Below are 23,879 nucleotides of genomic sequence, written 5' to 3' on the forward strand. Positions count from 1 at the left end.
TTCTTTTCTTCTGGAATAACTTGTAATCAACTACAAGATTATTTTGTTATCGTTTGGAGTGATTCAGGTTTTCAGTAACATAATTCCGTATACAAATGTAATGGAATCAAAGTGTTTTATTCATGAGCTCAGCTCATTAAAGAATAAAGGTACCCTTTTACATAAATGTCATTATTAAGAATTTTCAGTTGTTTCTGGCAAAAGATTTATAGTATAATGCCTTCCCTAGTGATCTCTGCACTTATAGAGAAATAAAAATTATCCATCCATCTCTGATTACTCTGCCTAACATATAGCTAAGCTGTTATCATAAGGAATTAGGTGAATAGCCCTTTTGTGGTATGTTTAGCTATGTATTTTCTTTATGTTGATTTCTGTTTGTTATGCTATATTATACCATGGGCCTAAATCTCCTCTCATTTTTACTCCAGTGTAAATCAGGAGTAGGCCCATCTAAGACGGTGGGCCTAAATGGGCGTAAAACTGACGTTCGCCTACGGTTGCTTAAATCAGTTGCTTTGCTCCCAGTGACATGTGTGAGAGAAATCTTTATTGCAATGAATTGGCTTTGCTATGGGTACTGGAGCAAGGCAAATTCATTTAAGCTGCCTTAGGGAAGTGTCACAGATCTGGTCAGCACCCCCCTGCAGCTGTCCACCAGATTGTTGTGAGGGATTCCCCAGTGTTTTAAGCTTCCTTGTGTCTCAGCAGGCTGTGCCTCCCTTGGCTTCTCTGGCACATTTCTTGGGCACTAACTTTGTCTGTTATCCCTTTATGGAATTGGAGCTCCTCAGCCCACTTGCCTAGGCCCTCAGGTCCAGTCGTGATTCCCTCTCCCAGAATCCCAGCGAAGGTGTGAGCCTTATGAGTTCCCAGCAGGCATGTGATAATTGTGAAACATGTAACACACAACCACGTTGCACAAAGCTAACGCATTATTGCTCTTTCACTTAACAGAAAAGGCACAAGGAAATACAGTTCATTTAGAAAATAATAAACATTCTAAACACAATGTTACTCACTACCTCATCTTTCCCTTGGGAGTCCTTGAGGGACCTCTGTGCTCAGGATGACAGGCAGGTCCTCTGCTTCATTAGGCTACTACAAGAAAGATTGTTTTTTTCCCACCTTGAGGTGAAGAAAAATGCCCCCCTCAGTGGATCAGCTCCTGCTCTCTTATAACTTCATCCACCTTTGTCAGGTGATGTCCTGCTTAGCTTCCTCAGGTGATCACAGACCCCTGCCAGGTGACTTTGTTGCCAACGTGACCTCCTACCAGAGCTTATACTTGAAAAACTGGCTTGCCCTGGGAATTAGCCATATATTTGTTATTTGGATGGCCAATCATCAACATTTAACCACACTCTTTTTGTTAGGCCTTTGCCACTACCCCAGCTGGAATTTCAGTTCAGCATGTAGATAAAGAGACCACAGAGAAGCTGCACATTCAAAATGGAGTTTGTAGCATGGTAAAGATATATACAGAGAGTTCATAGTCTCACACATGATTCATATGTTGGACAGATTCTTCAAATTGTCACAATAAGTGAGTGGAGAATTAGGCCCAGCTTAGTGTATTTAAATGAAATACAAACACCAATTTTCCTGTCCTTTAACACTGCTACACTTGAAATATAAGCACCTTTATATTCAGTGATGGCCTATACAAAAGGCCTTACTGTCCACACATGCCTAGATTACCAAAGCAGCATCTCCGATTTCTATGTGCCATCTCGGCACAAAAACATAGAGCCCATCACTATACCATCTAAGTACCTGTAGCTATTCCTTGTTCAGGGTGTCATCCAATTCCAGGTGAGTGGGCGTTCACAAAGAAAACCTGCTCTACTAACTGGTAGAGTGCTCTACCTCTTGGTTTGCTAGTAGATCAGCTTGTCCACTCTGGCAGCCTTTGGTTGACAGGTATTAGCTTCTTGAGCTATAAAGTGGCAGGCAAAGCACAGAACGCAGTGAGCACCACTAGAAGACTTTCCAACTATTTAAAAACATATTATCAAATTCGTATACAGTACAGGACTTCACTGAAGTCAGTTGAGTTGTATCCTCTTACCCCTGATCTGAATTTGTCCTTATATATTTGTTATAGGATGATTGTTGGCATTAAATAATTTGATTTTTTTTTCCCTTTGAATATTTCAAGGTAGCTCATTTTCACAAACATCCCAAGTGGTGACTTTGCTATCTAATGGAACAGTGTATTTAATCGATAACTGGTTTGTTATCTGAGTCTGATCTAAGTGTAAGACATTATAATTTGTATGTCATTGAACTCCTGTCTGCAAAAATGTGGAAATGATTTCCCCTGTTCTTTTTGGTTTTTGTTCCTATTTGTTAATTTGCAAAGTTTCCCATTTGCGAGTAAAATTATCCTTAGAACGCCAGAACACATCATTTTGAAAGAATTAGGTTTTGGAAACTAATAAAATTAAGGCCTTGCTACTTCTACATTTCTCTTTGGAAATATATGTATACGTTTGAGGAGTAATACAGATGAATAGAGAGTATAGCTATAATCCTGGTCTTGTTCCCACTGAAACTGGTGGCAGAATTCCCATTGCCTTAATGGGTATAGTATTAGAAAATTAGACATTTTGGTATGTAGATTGTCTGTGTATATTCTGTATTTTCTTACTGTGTGCAATATTGGGAGAGAAAACATGTCTACTGACTTTATAGTTACATAATTACTTACCAAACTCCATTTTACCAATGAGTGCTCCAGAGGTTGTGAATTGGCATCTTGGGGGCATACTATTGTGATGAATTGTGAATATGTCTGTATAGTTTATTAATGGTACATGAGATTGTAAATACTATGTGTCTGTCAGGCTGCAAACTCCATTCTGAATGTGTGGCCTTTTGCCTTCTCCTCTGTTTGCCTCCAAGTTGGGTTGAAAATTCCAAGGCCTGGTGGCAAAAGAATAATAATAGAGGGAACTGACGCTTATCATTGGAAATCTATTCACTCTAGGCAAAAGACTAGTCCCCAGACTTCAAATTGGGGGGTGGGGAGGAGTAGGAGAGTCTTTACCGAATGCAAGCGGTTTTAAAACAGTGTGCAGCAAGGTGCCAGGGTGTGTCTTGGCTGGATACTCTGCTGGCATCTTCTGGGCTGCCAAGCCCAGCTGTAGCAAGACTGTCTTCTCCCCCTTGTCCTTATCCCCCCACTCCCCACCATCTGCCCTGCTTTCTCTCTTACCCCTAACTGTTCCTCCTCCCTTACTTGTGACACCTACCCCAGTTTTCCCTTCATTCTGCCCTGCCTCCCATACCCCTTCTGCCCCACCTCCTCCCCCATTCATAACTCCCCCTTCTGCACCCACCACAGCATCTGTCCTACCCACCATTACCCTCCATCTGCCTTTTGCCCCTGCCTCACCTCTAACCTGCCTCTTGTCCCTACCCAGCCTCCTTGCCTGCTGGCCTTCTGCTGCCACCCAACAACCCCCCTCTCCCCTTCTGCCTCCCACTGCATTTAAAACCCTTCTGCCTCCATTAGCCCTGCCCTGATCTCTGCCCCCCGACCCTTTTCCCCACTCATCTCCCAGGTTATTTATAGTGACAGCTCCTGTTGCCTACCCTATTTCCCCCTTTTAGGTCTCCCAACCTCACCCCGATCCCCAGATCTCCAACACCCCTTTCCTTCCAGCTCCCCTGGTCCATGACCTCCACTTCCCTCGGTATATTACCCCTTTTCTATCTCTCTCCCCAACTTGTTGCTGGAGGAGGAGTGGTGGGATGGGACGTGGCAGGCTTGAGCCAGTCTCTGCTGAGCAGTTGGCCAGGGTGCCAGGCAGTGCCTCTCACTTCCTACTGGGATGAAGGGGCCCAGCCACTGAAAGTAGTAAGGAGCCAGCTCTCTTCCCCTCCCAAGACCCCCTGTAATTCAAGCACTGCTGGTCCTGCTCAGAACAGAATGAGCAAGGGGGAGGTCACCCTGGCAATTAAGTCACCTGGCAGGAGTCTGTGCTCATGTGAGGAAACTGGTAAAGGGGTCACTTGACACAAAGGGCTGAAGTTTTTAAATAGCAGAAGCTGGCCTACTCAGGAGCCACTTTCTCCTGTCCACGAGGGAAAGACCACTCACCAAGTAACAACCTGCATGTAGCAGGGGACACCCTGCCTGCCTGCACCCAGATGGTTCCCCGAGGACTTCCAAGAGAAGGGTGAGCTAGTGAGACACATTACAGTTTCAGATGCTTCTTTTCTGTATGATCTATACTCTCTATGCTTTACATGATTATGTATAAAAGAGCATAACGATGTTAGTCTGTGCCAAGTTGTTGACTGCTTCACAACTATGGCGTGCCCCGACAGAGTTAAATTGTAACCAGAGGTTTCACACTTTTGGGGTGGATTTCTGGGAGAGGGTGTGTTTAAGTACTGGAGAATCTGAAGCAGAGGGGCTAGTGGAGGGCTGGATAGTGAGACACATTACAGTTTCAGATGCTTCTTTTCTGTATGATCTATACTCTCTATGCTTTACATGATTATGTATAAAAGAGCATAACGATGTTAGTCTGTGCCAAGTTGTTGACTGCTTCACAACTATGGCGTGCCCCGACAGAGTTAAATTGTAACCAGAGGTTTCACACTTTTGGGGTGGATTTCTGGGAGAGGGTGTGTTTAAGTACTGGAGAATCTGAAGCAGAGGGGCTAGTGGAGGGCTGGATAGTGAGTTCCAACACTCAGAGAGGGGTGCCAGTTAGAAGGTTTGTTCCCTAACAGGATACCTAGGAACCCTGAGATTGGGCTAGTTGCTTGACTCCATTCAGGCTACAGGAACTTGAAACACCCAGAGATACAGGGCAGCAGAGGTTTGGATTCCCTGCACAGCAGTCTAACTGGCAGCGAGTAGGGAGTGCTCACTAGTGTCTGTGACAACTATGGGAGAGGACCCAAGAGTCCTTCTTTCCAGCTCCATACACTTCTACATAGCAGCCAAACACAATCCCAATCACATGTTCGGGCAGCACAAAGACTACCCATTCCAGACAGGCCAGCAGAATTAATCCCTTGCAAGAGAAGCAGCTATTTCACCCCCTCACGCTCTAGAATTCCAGCAGGTAATCACAAAGTTCCAGGGAGCAGAGGTTCTACTACACCCTTTGAAAAAGAACAAGGTCTGCTCCCCCCATATGGGATCTGCTCATAGCCAGTGTGGAGTGAGGCATGTCCTTCAAGCACAACATCTCTGGGAGGACGAGCTAGGGAAACGCCACACTGTCCTCCAATGTGGGGCTGTACTTTAAAGATAAATAGATGTGTTGTATTCCTTAAGATAGATACTGAGGGGAAAAGACCCTTAAGTAATATTCCTTTAAAATATATCAGAAGCATAGAGAGAGGGGAAAAAAAGATACCACTTAAATGTGTTCCAGACTCAGTAATTTACCAGGGATTATCTTTTCTGTTTTCTTCAAAGTAGTCTACGTGCAGGGTGCACGTTTAACTAATTTGTAAAGTAGCCTCAAAGAAAGAGTTGCAGCTTACTTAGACTCCTTTGTAGGTTTCCCTGGCAACCATTGATTGCAGGAAGAATAGAGACAAAATAATCAATTTGTTTTCATCTGATAATTAGGGGGAAATGATATTGCATACAATTACAAATAATTTTCTGGCCATACAATTACTACGGCAAGCCTTTTCATAGTGTTCAATGCTCTAGCCAACAGAAGAAAATTTGTCTAAGTTCCTCTAAGGTCCCTGGTTGCCCCTGGAGATAACTACCTTGTCTTAGCACTTTTAAGCACTGGCAACAAGTAATAAACACTTTTGAAATATTCCTCTATATTAACATTTCAGATCGTCTTGGTTTTAATGTATTAAACTCCTGTATAAATAATATGACACACTGTTATCAAAAGCAGCAGATGTTAAGCTAACAAGCAGATTTCTTTGGTTGGAACAGGGAGAAGCAGAAAACGAGACAAATGCCAGAATACAGTGGTGTATCCTCAAGTTGAAACAGAAGCATGTCCCTGTGAAACGTTTATCACCCAGCCCCATGGAAATTGGTCCGACTGCATTATTGCAGAAGGAAAAACCGAGCTGCAATTAGGAACGAGATTCCAGGGAGAGATCAAACAATGTGGAGAAGGTGTGCGACTCCGAGCTATTGCCTGTTATGATAAGACTGGCAAACTTGTGGAACCATCCTACTGTAGTAGTTCTGGTAAGGAGATAAAATAGTGCATAATGAATGTAAACAATCCAGATATTCAATGCTTACTTACTAGGTTATTCATTCTGCACCCTTCAGTACATAGGTAACTTTTCACTTGCTGGAGTGGAGCAACTCTGTTATAGATCCCATAAATGCTGAATGTGATTCTGGTTTCTTAACATATCAGTGCACTTTTTACAGCTCTTAGTCCAGTGTCCTGTGTTACCATTTTTTACAAGGGTCTGTTGGTATTTCCCTTCATAAAATCCTTCTCTAATGGAATTTGTAAGTGAAATTAAATGGAAACGTTGCAGGTAAAGTAGGGCACACAGTCACGATGCAGGGATAGATTTCTTTTCCACTTGTTTAAAAACATTATAAGAGCATGTATTGCGCTGGGAACTACAGAGTTGAGGTTCCTTCTCCCACCCTTAGTTTGATGTGGTACAACTATGTATTTTTATAATATTGTTATTTAAACTGCGCTTCTCAAATATAGAGTGAGAAATAATCACTCCTCGGAAGGGGTTCACAGTCTAAGATCCTGATCTTACAATGAGCTCTGCGTGGGCAGCTCTTGCACCTGCATTGAGCGCTACTGAAATCACTAATGTGTGGGCACAGGTGCCTGCTCACATAGAATGGTTTGCAGGATGGGATGGGGTGGGGAAAGGCAGGAGACAGCACAATTTAAATAAAGGAGAGTATAGAGTGACTCTTGTTAAGGGGCACAAGGAAGAGGAAGTAATTTAATTTTAAAGAGGAATTTTGAAAAAAAAGACAGACAGAGTATCATGAATGAAGGTGTGAAGCTGAGAGTGGAGGGAAGGGCAAATGGTGTGGTTATTGAGTAAAACAGGGAGCCATTGAATGTGTCTGAGGAAATGATAGAGGTACCTGGGACCACATTGTGGAGGGCCTGCAGGATGAAGACAAGCAGCTTGAATTTGCAGTGGTAAGAGTCAAAAAGCTAACAAAGAGATTCAATCCTAATTTGAATTCCATGTGCAGCTGTTTATTACTGTTCCAGTTAGCTGCACAGATTCGTAACACTGCTTTTCCATGTTTTTGCTTTCCAACACCATGGTGCTGTACCAACTCCCCATGATTTTCACATGGGACACCTGATGTCCCGTGTAACAATTTATTATGACTCTGTGCTGCAGGGGAAGAGGAGCATTGCTTTTTCACACTCCTTCAAAACCCTTTTCTACAAAAAGGGAGTAGTTGGTGCTTAGGGAGGTGGGTTTTTCTGTGTAGTGACTTGTTCTTTTGAGGAACCCAGGGCTTGTGTGACTACTAATTAAAAGGAGTTTACTGTGTGTGGCTTCCCTGAACTGATTGAATCCATTTTGAGCCATGGTTTTCTTTCAGTTATATTCATATGGAAATATAATGGCTGCAGTTCTCTCTTGAATGTAGTGGAGAGTGATGGCCACACAGAAGTGTTTTTAACTTCTTGATCCTCAGCCTCTGGCCTCAGCAGAAATTGGAGCAGCAGGGGGCCTGCACTGACATAAGGTCAAACACGGACATGACACTAGTTGAGGATCTAGTAGAATTCCATTCCACCATGCCCCCCTCCCACATCCTATCTCCAGAGTGCCTCAGATCCACCTTCTCCCTCCTTTGACATTGGGCGTTGGGAGGGCAGCTGGTGCAGGAGGTGAGAGAGCTGTTTCCTTTAGCTTTGAGCAAGTGGGCTTTCAGCTGTGCAAGGACAGTTCTCTACCAGCTGTCTCCGGCCAGATCACTCGGTGTCAGAGGCCTTAACAAATGAAGGAATCTGATTCATGATGGATAATCAAAAAGGTCTTGTCATAGTAAGGGACAGTGCAGAGCTGTACCATCCCAAGGGGGACCACAGGGAGGCATTTGGCCTTGCAAAGGCAGTGTGTCCTCTGGAGCTCTTGAGGAGACATGCACCGAGCCCAGTAGCTTGCTCCTCTTCAGATGACTGGTGTCTGTCACCTCTGTGCCCAATTTGGAGTACCCTGTGCTCTCTCATGAGGGAGCAGGGAAGCAGCATTATTCCTTATACTTCCCAGAGCACACCAGCTATCCAAACTGGTACACAATTAGGAAAAAATAATTTATTTTTCTTTCAGTGTATAATGGTGGGACAAGAAAGAAATGTGTACTCAAGGTTTTAAGTGATTTTCAGACATATTACAAATGGAATCATACAAACAAAAATGAAACTTTGTCTCTGCTCCCCCCCGTAAACCAGAAAATAACCAACCAAACCCAACAATGAGCCCCAAGAAGTACCTTGCCCCAAAAGTCCAGCCAGATGTACTAGCCCTCAACACATCTCTCCTTCCCTGAAAGTACAGGAAAATGGATGGTCTTTGCAGTGTGCCTTAAAGGTCGAACTTAGTCATGCTATTTCAGACCAACTTTCCACCATGTTAAAGTTGAACTTTCTCTTCTCTTGAGTTGGATATATGCTGTATTTCTGTTTAATTACATATTGCAGTGTTCCTGCTACTATTTTTGATTTTATCATGTATATTAGTAGGGGTGTGAGTGTGTGAGATATCTATCTATCTATCTATATATATAGATATAAAAAATTAAAAGCATTATGTATATATACACTATCACTAGCAGTTTACACCAAAATATACAGAATTACATGTAATTGTCAGGGGAAAAGAAACCTTTCAATCAAAAGACATTCCTAGGGGAAAAGATGTAACTAAGGATTCACCTTTTGTAACTTTGGTGCCATTTTCTGCTAATTGGTTTGCCTGGTTCAATTTGTACTGAAACTCCATATTTAGGTACAAGAACAATCTGTTTTAGTCCAACATCCTCACATGATGTGATCCTTCAAAGCTGTTGTAACCTTTGACTATCAGTCTATCTAAGAGCTAAATGGGCTCTAAATTTAGCTCTGAAATCCCAACTGGACCCTCCTTTTCAACCTCTCTCAGATATTTCTCGTTGTTACTTTGAGTACAAAGTGGCATTCTTAATTACAATTACGTCTGCCATTGAATTTTGTGAAATTGGAGCCATATCTGTTAAAGAACTTTTCCTCCATTTTAATACAACGTATTACACACCTTCAAAATTGTGTCCAAAGTTCATTTTTTTAATATAAATATTTTCCTTCCTTTTTGTTTAAAATCTACCCGTCCATAAAAGAATTTGACACTAATACTCTATTGCCTCGCTGTGACAAGGATAATCAAATGCCATTTGATCAGAACATAAACATTCAGATGCTCTGCTGTTCTGTATGTTTTCTTTGGCAACAGAATCAAGGATGCTAGCACATCAAAACCCTTTATTTCTAAATGGGTCAAACTGGTTATCAAAGAAACTTATTTAAAACAAGGTAAGGCACCATCTGAGATATTAATACACATGAATGCCCATTCTACTAGATCTATATCTTATAAAGCATCTAATGAAAAATAAGTGAAGTAGCAGCACGAGCAACATCCTTTGTTGGTGCTACATTCAGGCACAGTGCTGCAGGCTGGTGTCTCTTTTCTCTAAATGTAAATCTTAATATCATGGTCTTCCTTCTTTGTTGATATTGTATACTTTTTGCTACATTCCTAAGAATGACCCTCTGCATTGGCAGACATTCATGCCTGTGAAAATGGATGCTGTTTTGCTTACCTGAAAATTTGTTTTCCTGTGCTTGAACATTCACCGACTTTGAGGATCCCGCCTTTATCAGTAATCTTCATTTCTGTTGTTAGCCATATGCAGTTGTGATGAGCTGTATAAACCCCACTCTGCCATAGCCATTAAATGGTCAAGGGACAGAGTAGCTACCTACCCAGCTGAGGCTAATAGATTGACCAGCAGCAGTGGGATAAGAGGCTACAGTCCAGGCAGAAGGGGGTGGCTGCTAGAAAGGCTAAGGACTATCCTGCATCATCAGCAAACTGTCGGGAAGCTGCCCAAGGAGCAGGACCTGAAGTTCCATGAGGCTAAAATATTCTTAAGGAACAGGTTTTCAGTGGGGATCCTGATTAATCTGAATTTCATACAAGTATAGGTGTTGTGTACACACCGATACAAATTTGGCCTTAAGTATGGCTATGCATCATTAACCATGTCTGCAAAAGATACAGAAATTATAAAACTTGACACTTCTCTCTGAGAGTATCATTTTGTTCTTGGAGAGTGTCAGGGTTTCAGATCATTGTGTGATATACAGTACCAGACTGTTCTGTTTGTACTGTGTTATCTGGCCAACACAGCAAGAGTTCAGAATTCCCAGACCTCAGGTTGAAATGTATGTTTGTTTGTGTTACTTTAAAATATATTTTTGACTTAATAAATGTAGAGGTCAGTATCAAAGAAGAAAATTCATTGTAGAATCTACTAATATTAACATTTCAGCCAAATAGTGGATGTCAGCTTGAATTTTTTTTAAAGAAGAAAAAACATAATGCAAAATCAGCCCCAAGAAAACTGCTGCTTCAGGGCTTATAAAGGCTCTAAAATTGAAGAATAAAAGCAACTTTTGGATAAATTTCAATAATTATAATGATGAGTTAAACTTACTGTCTTTTTTTTTTTAATTAAGTATTCTCTGGTCTATTTAGAATCTATAATCAGTGTGCTACAGATAATGAAGGAATACACCTTTTCTGTTCAGAAAAGAAAGCTAGAGTAAATTAGTCAAGGTGATTCAATATTTGAGCTGAGTGAAATATTTTTTTATTTATTTATTTTTACAAAGTTTGGATATTATATTATCTCTTAAATCTCCAAACTAGCAAAGTAAAGTAATGATGCATATGACACCATAAATCATTACATGCTGCAAAGGATATAAACACTTATTTGATTGTAATATCATATCCATAACAGAGTCCTTTGAGTTAACTTACCGGTACACTGTTATCAATTTAAAGACACTAAGTCCAATTCCGTTTGCTCTATTGGTTTAGCATTATAAAATACACTGGTACAATAGTAACAAGTTTGGATCTCATTTTCCCATAGTGACTAGTTCTCATCGAGGATAACAGCCTACACTTAGTGTCAGCTCCTGGAGCTAATTTCTTAGCTTTAAAAGCGGCAAAGAGTCTTGTGGCACCTTATAGACTAACAGACATATTGGAGCATGAGCTTTCGTGGGTGCATACCCACTTCGTTGGATGCATGTAGTGGAAATTTCCAGAGGCAGGTATAAATATGCAAGCAAGAATCAGGCTAGGGATAACGAGGTTAGTTCAATCAGGGGGGATGAGGCCCTCTTCTAGCAGTTGAGGTGTGAACACCAAGGGAGGAGAAACTGCTTTTGTAGTTGGCTAGCCAGTCACAGTCTTTGTTTAATCCTGAGCTGATGGTGCCAAATTTGCAAATGAACTGAAGCTCAGCAGTTTCTCTTTGAAGTCTGGTCCTGAAGTTTTTTTTGCTGCAGGATGGCTACCTTTAAATCTGCTATTGTGTAGATTTAAAGGTAGCCATCCTGCAGCAAAAAAACTGATGCGTGTTGCATGTTTCATCAGGACTTGTTAATAAAATTATTGCTGTTAGATTTGTGGAACCATATAGATTTACGTCATTAGTATTAATTCATATATGTTCACATTCAGTTGCCAACTAATGTAAATATTAATTACATGAGTAAAACAAATAGATCTTGGTTTTTTCTAAATTTAGTCTATATAACAGGGCTTTGGAGCTGTGCTCCAGCTCTGCTCCAGCTCCAGGCAAAAACCTGCAGCTCCGCTGCTCCGCGTCCAGCTCCGGGCTCCACTCCAAAGCCCTGCTATATAATTAGAAACTGTTCCTCCATCTGGATGTCCCCTGAGCTGCTTGTTTATTTAAGCTGAGATATTTTGTTCCACATAGTTCAAAGGAAATTAATGGTGGTGTTATCAGTGACCCTTAAAGTGATATACAGAATTGTACCTATACTCTGTAACCAAATCACCCCTTCTCTTTGTTAAACTAAATAGATTGATCCTCTAGTGTCTGTCACTATTAAATCATTCTTGTGGCTCTTCTCTAAAGACACTCCAATTTATCAACATCCTTCTTGAATTGTGACACCAGAATGGGACACAGTATTCCAGCAGAGGTCACGTTAGTGCAAAATACAGAAATAAAATAACCTCTCCACTCCTACTCTGTTTATACATCCAAGGATTGCATTCGTCCTTGTAGCCACAGTGTCACGCAGGGAGCTCCTGGTCAGCTGATTATCCACCAGGATCCCTAAATCTTTTTCAGAGTCACTGCTTCCCAAGATAGGGTCTCCCATCCTGTAAATATGTCCTACGTTCTTTGTTCCTAGATGGATATATTTTCATTAAGCCGTATTAAAAGGCATATTGTTTACTTGCACCCAGTTTACCAAGTGATCCAGTTCACTCTGTGTTAGTGACCCATCTGCTTCATCATTTGTGAGCTTTTTAAGTGATTATTTTATGGTTTTTTTCCCCAGTCATCAATAAAAATGTTAAATAGTGTAGGGCCAAGAACCAATCCTTATGGGACCCCACTAGAGATACCCATTCAATCATGATTCCCTGTTTACAATTACATTTTGAGACTTATCAGTTAGCCAGCTTTTAATCCATTTAAGATGTATCATGTTAATTGTATGTGTTTCTAGTTTTTTAATCAAAATGTCATGTAGCACTTCCAAGCTGCCACCCTCATATGTCCCAGGTTCAGCACATCTCTATTCCCACTTTCATGTTAAATTGTTCTGGTAGTAACCCACTTGATGAGCAAACCCCACAGGATTTTTGGGCACTGCAGGGATCTTTTAGCTTAGGTACGAGGAGCATTGCTGCAGAGCAAATGAGGAAACCAAAAAAACACCTATGGGGGTGGGTGGGGGGAGAGAGAGAGAAGCTACCAGCTTAATCATGAAAGTTATTTATTGCCAGGTAGTAACCATAGAGGAGCCAAACAAACAAAACAGTTATAATATTAAATCTAACTTAATTTGATTATGAAAGTCAGGTTTAGAAAACTGTAACGGATCACACAAGTCAGGGTCAGAAGGCTATACCTAGAGAGAGAGAGAACTGGGTTCTCACCACTCTGTGAAGCTTGAATTGATAGGGGATCCCAGGTGGTGGTGGTAGCTGAGGGTCCGGAGTGCTGGAGACAGGCAGATCCCCCACCATGATCAGTCAGGAGAAGATGAAGTCCCAATGGAACTGATGCAGATTTTAGATCCAGGCATCAGAACACTTACTTGAGCATAGGTAGGGGTTTTTGTAGAGAAACAACAATAGTTCAAGGGAGAACACTAGATTTGTTTATGTGTAAACAAGGAAGTATACCAAAGTTGTTTTGTTCAGGCTAGACCATGGGAGCTGATCATTCCTGGCTTTGGGCAGTGTTCCTTGGAGGGAGCTTACAAAGTAATTAGGGAACTTCACTGTTCTGGATACCAATAAAGGATTTATTAGTAGAATTGGTCTGATAACTACTGAGCTGGGTGTGTGCAGGCATGAGTTCATTAACATCTGGGGCAGAGATCCCCTATCATGCAGTGCTTCCCTGCTTTTCTGGTCCCAGGGTTCCGTGGGTTTCTTGCCTTGGAATCTCTGTTCTCCATTCTATATGCTAATAGAGCTGCCTCCTTGTCCCATGTTTGATGCAAATGAGGCTAAGGGAGTTTTCTTAATCCCGTCATCCTTATCCCAGCAGTTTAGGTGCATCTCCCACTGCCTTTTCATTGCTTTTTGTAAGTCTTTCTTCTGATGCAGATTTGGCTCAAATAGAGGCTGGTGTGGGGAGGTCTTTTGTGAGTCAGACAGGCTGAGTACTGTGGCCTGGTTCCCCAAGAACACAGAGCTGCTAGGTAACACACAGGAGAGACTAACTAGCTTCCACAATTCTCCCATCCTAAAGAAGCTGGTCTAGTGGTCAACCGGGCCAGCAAAAGCTGGCTTATTCATTTGGGGTTGGAGACATTTGGGAAGCCATCTGGCTAGAAACATTTAATTCACTGAATTCCAATGAAGGGACACCCATAAACAAGTCTTTATACTTTTAAGCCCCTCTGAGGATAGCTGTTTATCACATATAGATTTTTGTAAAGAAATGTGTATCCACTGCAATCTCTGAACATAGGGACCTCAGCATATGAACCTGTAAGTGGTTAACAAAGCAAATAGTAACTGTCTGCAAGGACAAGAGCAGGAAAAGAAAATTGTCATTCTGCTTCCTTTGATGGTGAAATATTGCTCAGTCTTGAGAACTGGTTCTGCTTTGGCATTATTCTACTGGTACCGCCATCAGGATTTATACATAGTATCTGTGGGGAGGGATTATCAGTTTATCACTGAAAGCAAAATAGAATAAATTGGACTTTCAACACTAGGAAGCCTCCGCAGTTCAGAGGTCTGGTGAAGGATCCCAATTTAGCTGTATGGGAAAGAAATACCATTGATTTCTTCAGTTTTATTTGTTATATTCATATTCCCTACTCCTCTCTAATGCCATATAAATATTGGTTATAAATATTGGTCTTTCTCTAGACCTCATACTTGTAAATACTGTTTAAAGCCTTAGTCCATTTTGCATCCACAGATCAGTTGATAACCTTTCTGGTTAATCCTACTTTGAAACAAAGCACTTTTTGTTTCTATTGAAAATTAATTACCTGGGCTGTCACACAGCCAATAAAATTGATATTTCACATCATTTTAAAAGAGCTCCAGTTCTGCCTAAAATGTGATTTACAAAAATCTATCACTGGCAAAGTTTCTTTTTCTTTTCATAATTCATTGTAAATTGCTTTGAATGGCAGCCTCTTTAGTTGGTACAATAATAGTAGTGAGATATCCCAGGGGTCCATTTTAACCCCTATGTTGTTTATATAATATAAGAATAAGGGGCATGCAAAATCCAAAGATCTCAAAATCTGCCACTAACACCGAAAGTGAAAGAGTAGCAAGTAGCAAATGATGAAAAACGATGACTAATTCAGATGGCTTTGGAATAATAAATGAAAAGGCTGCTCAACACAAGCAAATATAAAGCTATAGATCAGACTGTAACAATCTAAAATAGTGTATGTTTTAAGTGGAACAGTCATGCAGGTTTATGTAAGAGTTACAGTAGGAGCTATTGCAGAAAAATTTCTGCAGCTGTCACCCTTATTGTCTGCCTCCAGTTAAAAAATAAAAAAGAGGGAAACTTCAATTAAAGGAAGTGGTACTTCTATTACTGTGTAACCCTTCTGCCCGTCAGAGTTGGCAGCAACAAGGGCCGGGTTCAATATCTAGGGGATCCATTCCAATAACGCAATGCAAAACCGGCTCAAGCCCCCACCCAGTGACCTGGGACAAATATATACCACCCCTGCTGGGCACCTCCAAGAGGCAATACTTCCCCTCTTGCAAGCACAGAGTCTGAGTGTGGCAAAAAGCCTTTTAATAACAGAGAGAAACAATGTGGCATTATGTTGGGGAAACACTACCAACAGGATTCATAACACAACCCATGAGCAAAAACCCACCCCAAGCAAATTGGGTCATGTCCTTTCCCTTTGGTTCTTGAGTCCAGCAACCCGAAATCACCCAAAGTCCCAAAAGTCCAATGACCCAAAAGTCTCTGTCCCTGGTCAGGGCAGCCCCAGAGTTCGAAAGTTTATCTGCAGAGCTTTACCTCCCAACCTGGGTGGAGATCAGGGGGGAGAAGAGAGGTGAGGGGCATCTTACATGATCTGAAGCTGACTGCCCCGCAGCTCCATAGGGCTCCGCTCCGCTCCACCAGCTCCGCGTCCCACAAGCAGCTCCCGCCGTCCCACGAACTGCTCCAGCAGCCAGTCCACGAACTGCTCCACTCCGCGTCCCACAAGCAGCTTCCGCCGTCCCACGAACTGCTCCACCAGCTGGTCCACGAACTGTTCCGCTCCGCGTCCCACAAGCAGCTCCCGCCATCCCACGAACTGCTCCACCAGCCAATCCACGAACTGCTCTGCTCCGCATCCCACAAGTAGCTCCCGTTGTCCCACAAACTGCTCCACCAGCCGGTCCACGAACTCCTCCACTCAATGTCCCACAAGCAGCTCCTGCCGTCCTATGAACTGCTCCACCAGCCTGTCCACAAGGCACTCCAGCCGTCCTGCAAACTGCTCCACAATATATCTTCAGACTCCCCCACTACTTAACACAAGGCTCAGTGATTTCAGCTCTTAGTCAGTTCAGCTCTTTGGTGAATTCAGCTTGTAGTAGGGGAGCCTCAGTGCTGGTACACCATTAGCCCAAAGTGAGCTCAGCAGCCTGCAACTAGACTCCTAATGGAATCAAAATTAGCTCTGATATTCCACAGTGGAGAGAGGAGGAAGTGCAATTAGCATGTAAGGCCCTCACCAGGGGGCCCATACCACCAAGTATTAATAGTTGTCCCCAATCTCTCTCAATTCACAGAGCTTTGGAACCCATGACCCTTGCCTAGCGAGTGCTACTTAGTTGACGGTGAGTCCCTCCATCATAGCAAAAGGCCAAGTACAGTTCCAAGCACAGTTCCCATAATCAGGGTAATAACAATTTATTCTTCCTGCCCCAATAACAGAGACACTGGGGTTCCCACAGCAGCCAAAGTGACCATTTGGGCAGCTATGGCCTCATTCTAGGCGCAGTGGGTGTGCCTATGCAAATGAGATCGGCCCCTGAAGTTCTTTTCCACAACTTGCCACACCTCACCACCAGATGTCAGGGTGGAGCTCATCCTGACTCTGCTTACATCATTGGAACACTGCAGAATCAGCAGGTTCAATCTTTGGCGTGGGGTACCTTGCATAGCTCAGCGGTGGCATATCTAGAGTATTCAGAAGCAGTGTTTGATGGTATCATAGGTCAAGCTTCTCCCTGGCTCCAAAGCATGTACTGCCACACCCAGTTCTAAACAAGGAGGTTTACTCTCTTAACAGGTTAACAAATATTCAGAAAATAGTCTGAACTCTGTCTGTAGCCCCAGGCTTCAGGCCACGCCTCCCAGAGATCTCTGGCAATCAGCTGTACTCTCTTCCTGGCGCAGCAGCATGGGGCTACTTCCCTGAGCCTCTGGCTCATGGCGCCAGGGACCCACCATAGGAGCTAACTCTGTGCCAGTGTGGATTTCCCTCCCCAGGGCTCAGCCTGTCTTAGTCTTTCCTCCCTCCAGCTGCCCAGGTGTAGCCCAGCCCTCTTTAATTAGTTGGATTGGGCTCACCTGCTCCGATTCAGGGGAGCTGGGCTTAGTCTATCCACAGGGTCAGCTATCCTGTCATACAGGGCTTTTGGAGAAAGTCTACCTCTAGCCTTCAACTGCTGTGACTGTCACCCTGATGTTGAATGGGGACATCCTTCTTGTTAAAAACTCAGACATAATCAAGTCTACGGTGAGATCCTTTGAATACAATATTTGCTGTATGCATTGGCTTTACACTACTATTCTGAGTGGCATATTTCCACTGAAAAACATTTTTATTAAAAAAAGAAGAAAAATCTATGAAACTGTTTTCCATTTTCTGACCAGGAAAGAGAGGGTGATTCAGGGGTTAGAGTGCTAGCGTATGATATTAATTGTGATATTAATAATATAATTGCTTTATGCCAACCAAAAAGCAGAAACAAGAATTCTAATTCTGAAAAGTTCCCTTCTGAGGAAGGCAGAATCTGAGATTAATAAAAACTCAGTATGTAAGTGCAGGTAGAAACTTAAGTCAGGTACCTCATAAGGAGTGAAGAAGGGAGGGCTGCTGAGGAGTGCATGGTTAGTGTGAGAACCAAAGGGAACCTATCTAGGTTGCTACATCTCTTCCAGTACAAGAGGATTCACAAGCTCCCAGGGAGATCACCAGAAGTGACTGTCAACCAGATAGATTATGTGAGCACAAAGAGATTGGCATCTCCTTTGAGAGATGTCAGAGTCATCTTTTAGTTACAACGTTACAACTCAGATTTAAAAAGATCCCAAAGTCAGACAAAAAGAGTATTATTATAGCAATAGAGCAGTTCCAGGACAAAGAAAAGCAGATAGATTCCCGACTGCCATTTAGCAGTCTTTCCAGTGTTTTACAGGTCCAGGCTGATGAAAGTCTGGAAGAAGATTCTAGTCGCTTTAGTGGAGGAAGTAGTTGGCCGACAAAGAGGGCAGAAGAAAGATGCCTGGATTACATCTGGACCCTGGGCAATGATTAGTGAAAGGAGAGATCTCAAGGCAAAAAAGGAACAATGCAAGACACAGGAACACTTTCAGAGGCAGATGTAAGATATAGAGAAAAGGACAAAGAAATACAGAAGAGATGCAGGCAAGATAGAAATCCGTGGGTTCAAAGAGAAGGCTGCTGTGGCAGAAGCAACAGCACAAATTGGAGACTTCAAGCAACTAGACAGAATAGTGAAAGACCTCTCAGGAAGAACCAGACCGTCACCGGTGATGCCCTCAGGGACTATGTGGAGGTCTCAACTGGCTCTAGGTAGCCGGAACTGGGTTGGTTCTCTGCCACCATTTATCACTAGACTCCACAGGGCTGGCACTCCCCAATCACATGCTAGATCTCAAAATAGTTTGAAGTCCCACTTTGTGTAGGCAGTGGGAGCCAAGGCTGTGCAGCTCCTCTCCCAGATAGAAACTCAATCCAAAAATGAAACAAAACTATTCCCTTTGTCTCTGAGGAAGCCTGTTCCCTCCCACTGAGGGACTCCACAGTCCTGGTTCCTCATTGGCCCAGCAAAGGGTCTTTATAAATCACTCCATCCAAAGCTCCTCATTGGCTTTTCTAGGAGTTTCCAGTCTATTCTGTCCCCGACCCGGACCCTAAGCAGGCTGGGAAATTATATCTGGAGGTTCTGGAGCCATGGTTGCTGTAGTATTGGGGGAGGACCCCTAAAGGTTCAGTTCTGTGTTCCAGGAGCTGTCAAACTCCAAAAGGGAATACACAAAAGAGCATACAACCTTCTGCATTCACTTTGGTCTTCATAGCTGTGATTCCAACTTGCCCCAGCTCAAGTTCTCTCACAAGAGGTCCCTGAACATATTAGGCAGAAAACACATCTCTGACCCTGACAACCTGGTCCAGTCTCCTCAAAGTCATGAAGCTCTAGCCTGTGGTTAGCTTTGAAAATTCCCCTTTAACCAGCACTTTCCTTCAACTGTCTATTGCTGTAATCACAGATTATATGGGCCTCAAAAACATCAAAAGGGTGAAGAAGAAAAAAAAAACGGCAAGTCTTGGGGAAGTTGTCCTGCCTACACCTCTGGAATTAATAGCCAAATTATATCAAATGGCCTCAGCAGCTGTTGTAGACTTCAACAATCCATAAAAATAATTAATTGCCTAATAAATCATTCACCCACTGTTCTCACACACGTCCTTTCTCTAGTTCTCAAAATACATTCAAATCGATCTCATAACAGCTGTCAGCCTAGTTTTTTCAGAAACAAGAATTAAGGGACTGGTTAACTAGGTAAAGTTGTTCCTGGCCTTTACTGTGTGAGAGTTCACAACTTGTGTTTTCCATCTCAAAGCAGAAAGTTTGCTTTGCAACTTCAATATAAAATCCATTTAAAACAGAGACCGTTGACGTTTACACTGTTGTGTCTCATATGAGCTGTTTCTCCCACATCAGTACAGAGTTTGTGCAGCTCTGTGTCACTGGTGTTTCCTTGCCACTGATAGTGGCTAAAAGGCACCTCCTAAGGATGACCTGTGTGTTTATTTCCATCTTCTCCAGACTTACAGAATGGCAGATATTGGTTCTGGCTTGTACATTTTGGCTCACAGTGTAGATAGTATTTCAGCTGGTGTCATGCTAGCTCCATAGGATTCAGATTCGACAGACAAGTGGATTATTTTTCTAGTACATTATAATAAAGTTATTTTGGGAGATGAATATTTCCTTAAGACCAGATTGTGCCTGGCTGTTCCAGATATAGGCAAGACAGGGAGGGTGCAAGGAACTTACTCTCTTGCATCCCTCTGCAACAATTGGCAGTCCTTTTCCCCCCTGGAGCACAGAGACTTGTCCCTGAATGGACAAATGAGCTGTTTCCATGACCATTTGGCTGTCTTGGTCTCTGTTATTGGCCAGGGATGCCTGCCAATAGGAGCACATTAAATTAGCACTAGCACAATCAGTAAAGTAAGAAAATCCAGTATTGTATAGTGCAAAGAATGTGCAGAGGGGATAGGCAGGATGAAAACACTAAAGGGAAAGTATGGAAAACAAAGGCTCAGAGATAGAGCAGAGGTGTCACTCAGCTGTTTGCGTCACCATTTCCATCACTACGTTCTCTGCTGTTAGCATGCGTGGGCCTTCTGATACAGTGGCTGATCCTGCAGCCAGTGGTGTATTGTTGTGGCCAGTTCCATTCTCTTGTGATCCCCTACCCCATACAAAATCTCATGTTTAAACCAAAATAACATCCACAGACATGAAAACAGGTGAATAAAAGTAGAGGAAGAATACAATTTGCAGTAAAATGAGCAAGAACATATGTGGGCAGCTAGTTCCATCCCAGTGACCAAAGACAGAGAACACTATGTATGTTTAGATCTAGGGTGCGCACGCAGTCCCCTAGGGTTAACTTATTTTTGTGCAGCTTCTTATAAGGTACGCAACTGCCACCTAGCGGTTACTTCCAGTAGTTATTTATTTTCAGGGTAACTCTCCTTACGTTCTCTTCAGTATTATTCAAGTTTATCAAGTCTTCCACGAGATTGTTCATTTTTTAAAAATAAATCCTAGCCACTGTTAGCTCTAGCCAATGCTGCCATAATTAAGTGTCAAGAAAAGTATCTTCAGGATACACTGATTCTTCTCTTGATACCAGTGTAACAACTGTTATTGTTAACTGGATTTATCTTTAATTCTCCCCTCAATATTTGTAACACTTTTATAATATCTTCTCATTTTCTTCTGTCCTATAGAACATTTCTAGTTAGTCCTATAGAGTATTTCTAGTTAGATGGTTCTCAAACTGTTCCTTACATACTCTGAAAAGTTTGTGAAGAAAAGAAAGATACAGTTTATATCATATCACTTTGACTAAGATGTCCTTTCTGAATTTTTGTTTTAGGATACATTGAAGAATCTTGTGTAATTCCTTGTCCATTTGATTGCAAACTAAGTGACTGGTCTAGTTGGGCCACTTGCAGTTCTTCTTGTGGAACTGGAATGAAAATTCGATCCAAGTGGCTTAAAGAAAAGCCTTACAATGGAGGTCGTCCATGCCCAACACTGGATCTGAAGAATCAGGTGAGGTGTATCAAGTAGCCAATAAAATATTATGAAATATCTTTGCTTTGATCAGTGTACTATAAGGAGCCATTAAATAAGTACTGTTCTCAACTAAATAGCTCGTGGATAGAGTTTGTGGTTTCCATAAAGTAGTTACTGAGGTAGCTCCTCAAATTTCATTTTGATATGCTTCTCAGAAAAACTCCAAAGTATGATAAAAAAAATCTTCCATGCCTTAAGTTTTGATCTTAATTTAATGGTTTTGATCATGTCTGACTTGATAATTTAAAAACTTGGTCTTCTTTAATTGTTTTTAAATATTTCAAAAGATAACATTTTTTTGCTAATTAAATCTTACTGGTTAGAATTGTGCAAACTATTATTATTTATTTTTAAAGGTACTATAAAGTTACTATGATACAATTACAAGATAATTTTCAGGAATGTGCACTAATGCATGTAAATATAACACTAAACTATTTCGGATGGAAAATTAGGAGGAAAGCATTTCTTCAGATAATGTGGTAATTTAATACAGTGAAAGGATATTGTCTATTAAAGCTGACATCATAATATATAACTAATACATCTCTTATTTTTTATTTGTTTCCAAAGAGAACCACAACAAAATCATTCAGTATCAATATAAATTCTCCCTTAATTTTCATGTCAGGTATTTGTAAATGTTCACCTTTACTCTATTTCACCCCTGGAGACAATCACCTAATTAAGAAGGCAAGATTAATACAAATCTCTTGTAAGAGGTGCCTTTGCTGTCCTTTAGTTTACTATAATTGTGTACTGTCAAATACAATACCTGACATTATTCCCTGGAATTTCACACTCTTGAGCCCATCATATCCAACACAAATTCAGATCCTATGATTTGGACTCTGTACCCCTCTAAACAGCAGGGAGCAGCACATCCTGGCACATGTCTGCACTAGGGGTTAGATGTGTGTCTAGCAGAGCCATGGTGGATCTATACAGAGTGCATATACAATGGACCACAAACCTGTATGTGGGGAAGAGTGACAAAGCACATCCATTACTCCTGTCTATATCCAGGCCCTGTAATAGCATCCCTAGGCCATTTGTCTGGGGTATCCCAATTTGCATGTTACTGAGATTCTGCCCCAACTGCCACTGTTGTTGTTTATTATTTGTATAGTGGCAGAACCTAGGTGCCCCGTTGCAGACCAGGACCCCATTGTGCTGACCACTATACAAACACAGAACAAAAAGACAGTCCCTGTCCCAAAGAGCTTACAATCTAAATACAATCTAACTACATATGTTGCACCAGCAAATTGCTATTTACTCATTTGTTGTAAGACCAAGATTTATCTTTTAAATATTAGAGTTTAAATTCATTTTAATTGTAAATCAGGTTCACAGGATTTCATTGTCTTCATTTTTCACTCTGAAAGTCATCTTTGTAACCTCACTTTGGGCCAAAGTTGCATTCAGTAGCTCCCATTGAAGTGAATGGAAGGTGTACAGAAACCTTCACCTCACTCTGAAAATATGACTGTTTCATGAGTGTTATTAAAATAAATACAGTATTGATTAAAGCTGTAATGTATGGAAATGCCCTTTACTGTTAATCTGCATATGTTTAATGTCCAAGAATGGCTTTACAGGAAAAAAATACCACAACTGAATTATTACCCTAAAAAAACTTCAACATTTTAGAAACAGCTACCTAAATAATGTTATATGTGGAAACAAGACTAATAGTGTTTTCATAACTATTTTGATTGATTTTACGCACTTCTACCCTAAATCAAATTGATCAAGCATTATTCAAAGTTTTTCCTACTCTCATATCTCAGTAGGTTCAGTCTGTCAAAATTAATTGGCAAAGGGACAAAAACACATATATTATATGGAACTTTGCAATAATGTTATTTGTTTAGGTCTTTCTTTATCTAATACCTTGCAGGTCCCACAGCTAGAGGAACCACTCATTTAAATTGCAACTGTGGCTGCAGTAACTGTATTCTGTATGACAGTTTTGAAAGCCTGGATTCAGAAGTGGCTTAATGTTATTCAAAATTTATCCTTTTCTCCTTCTAGATATAGACAACCTTTTAAATCTTTGTATTGCTTTTTATACACCCAAATACAAAGGTGGCAGTCTAACTGTAGCAGTAGGGTCCCAGGAAATATAATATGAGAATGCAGGTAAGATTCATTATATCCATACCTCAGTGCTTTCACTTACAGAGCAGGCAGATCTCCGAAGAAGCAAAATGGTATCCTACAGTAACTCATACAGCGACAATAAGCTCCTTTCATAATGAAAGGATATGAACTCTTCTCACCCGCAGACACAGTAGATGATGTCTATTAAAAATAAATATATTTTTATAAAGTTTTCCCGGTCCCTTGCCTATTCGATTATCTAATTTCAAACCCCTTTTAGAAGGAATTAAAGGAAAGAGACAGTCAAAAGTTGAGAATTACTGACTTTTTGGGATTCACTGGTGTATCATCCTTGCCAAGAAACATGA

At 41.5% G+C, this 23,879-nt stretch overlaps 1 protein-coding gene across 2 annotated transcripts in view; it reads left to right on the forward strand.

The window, feature by feature from the left end:
* Positions 1–23,879, forward strand: part of THSD7B (thrombospondin type 1 domain containing 7B) — a 484,955-nt gene that overhangs the window by 349,484 nt on the left and 111,592 nt on the right. For both annotated transcript variants that reach the window (XM_074967286.1, XM_074967287.1), the window contains exons 14-15: positions 5,933–6,196; positions 21,203–21,381. In XM_074967286.1, coding sequence (XP_074823387.1) covers positions 5,933–6,196; positions 21,203–21,381 — 443 coding nt within the window. The remainder of the gene's footprint in view (positions 1–5,932; positions 6,197–21,202; positions 21,382–23,879) is intronic.

Source organism: Natator depressus, chromosome 11 (genome assembly GCF_965152275.1).
Source record: "Natator depressus isolate rNatDep1 chromosome 11, rNatDep2.hap1, whole genome shotgun sequence".
NCBI lineage: Eukaryota > Metazoa > Chordata > Testudines > Cheloniidae > Natator > Natator depressus.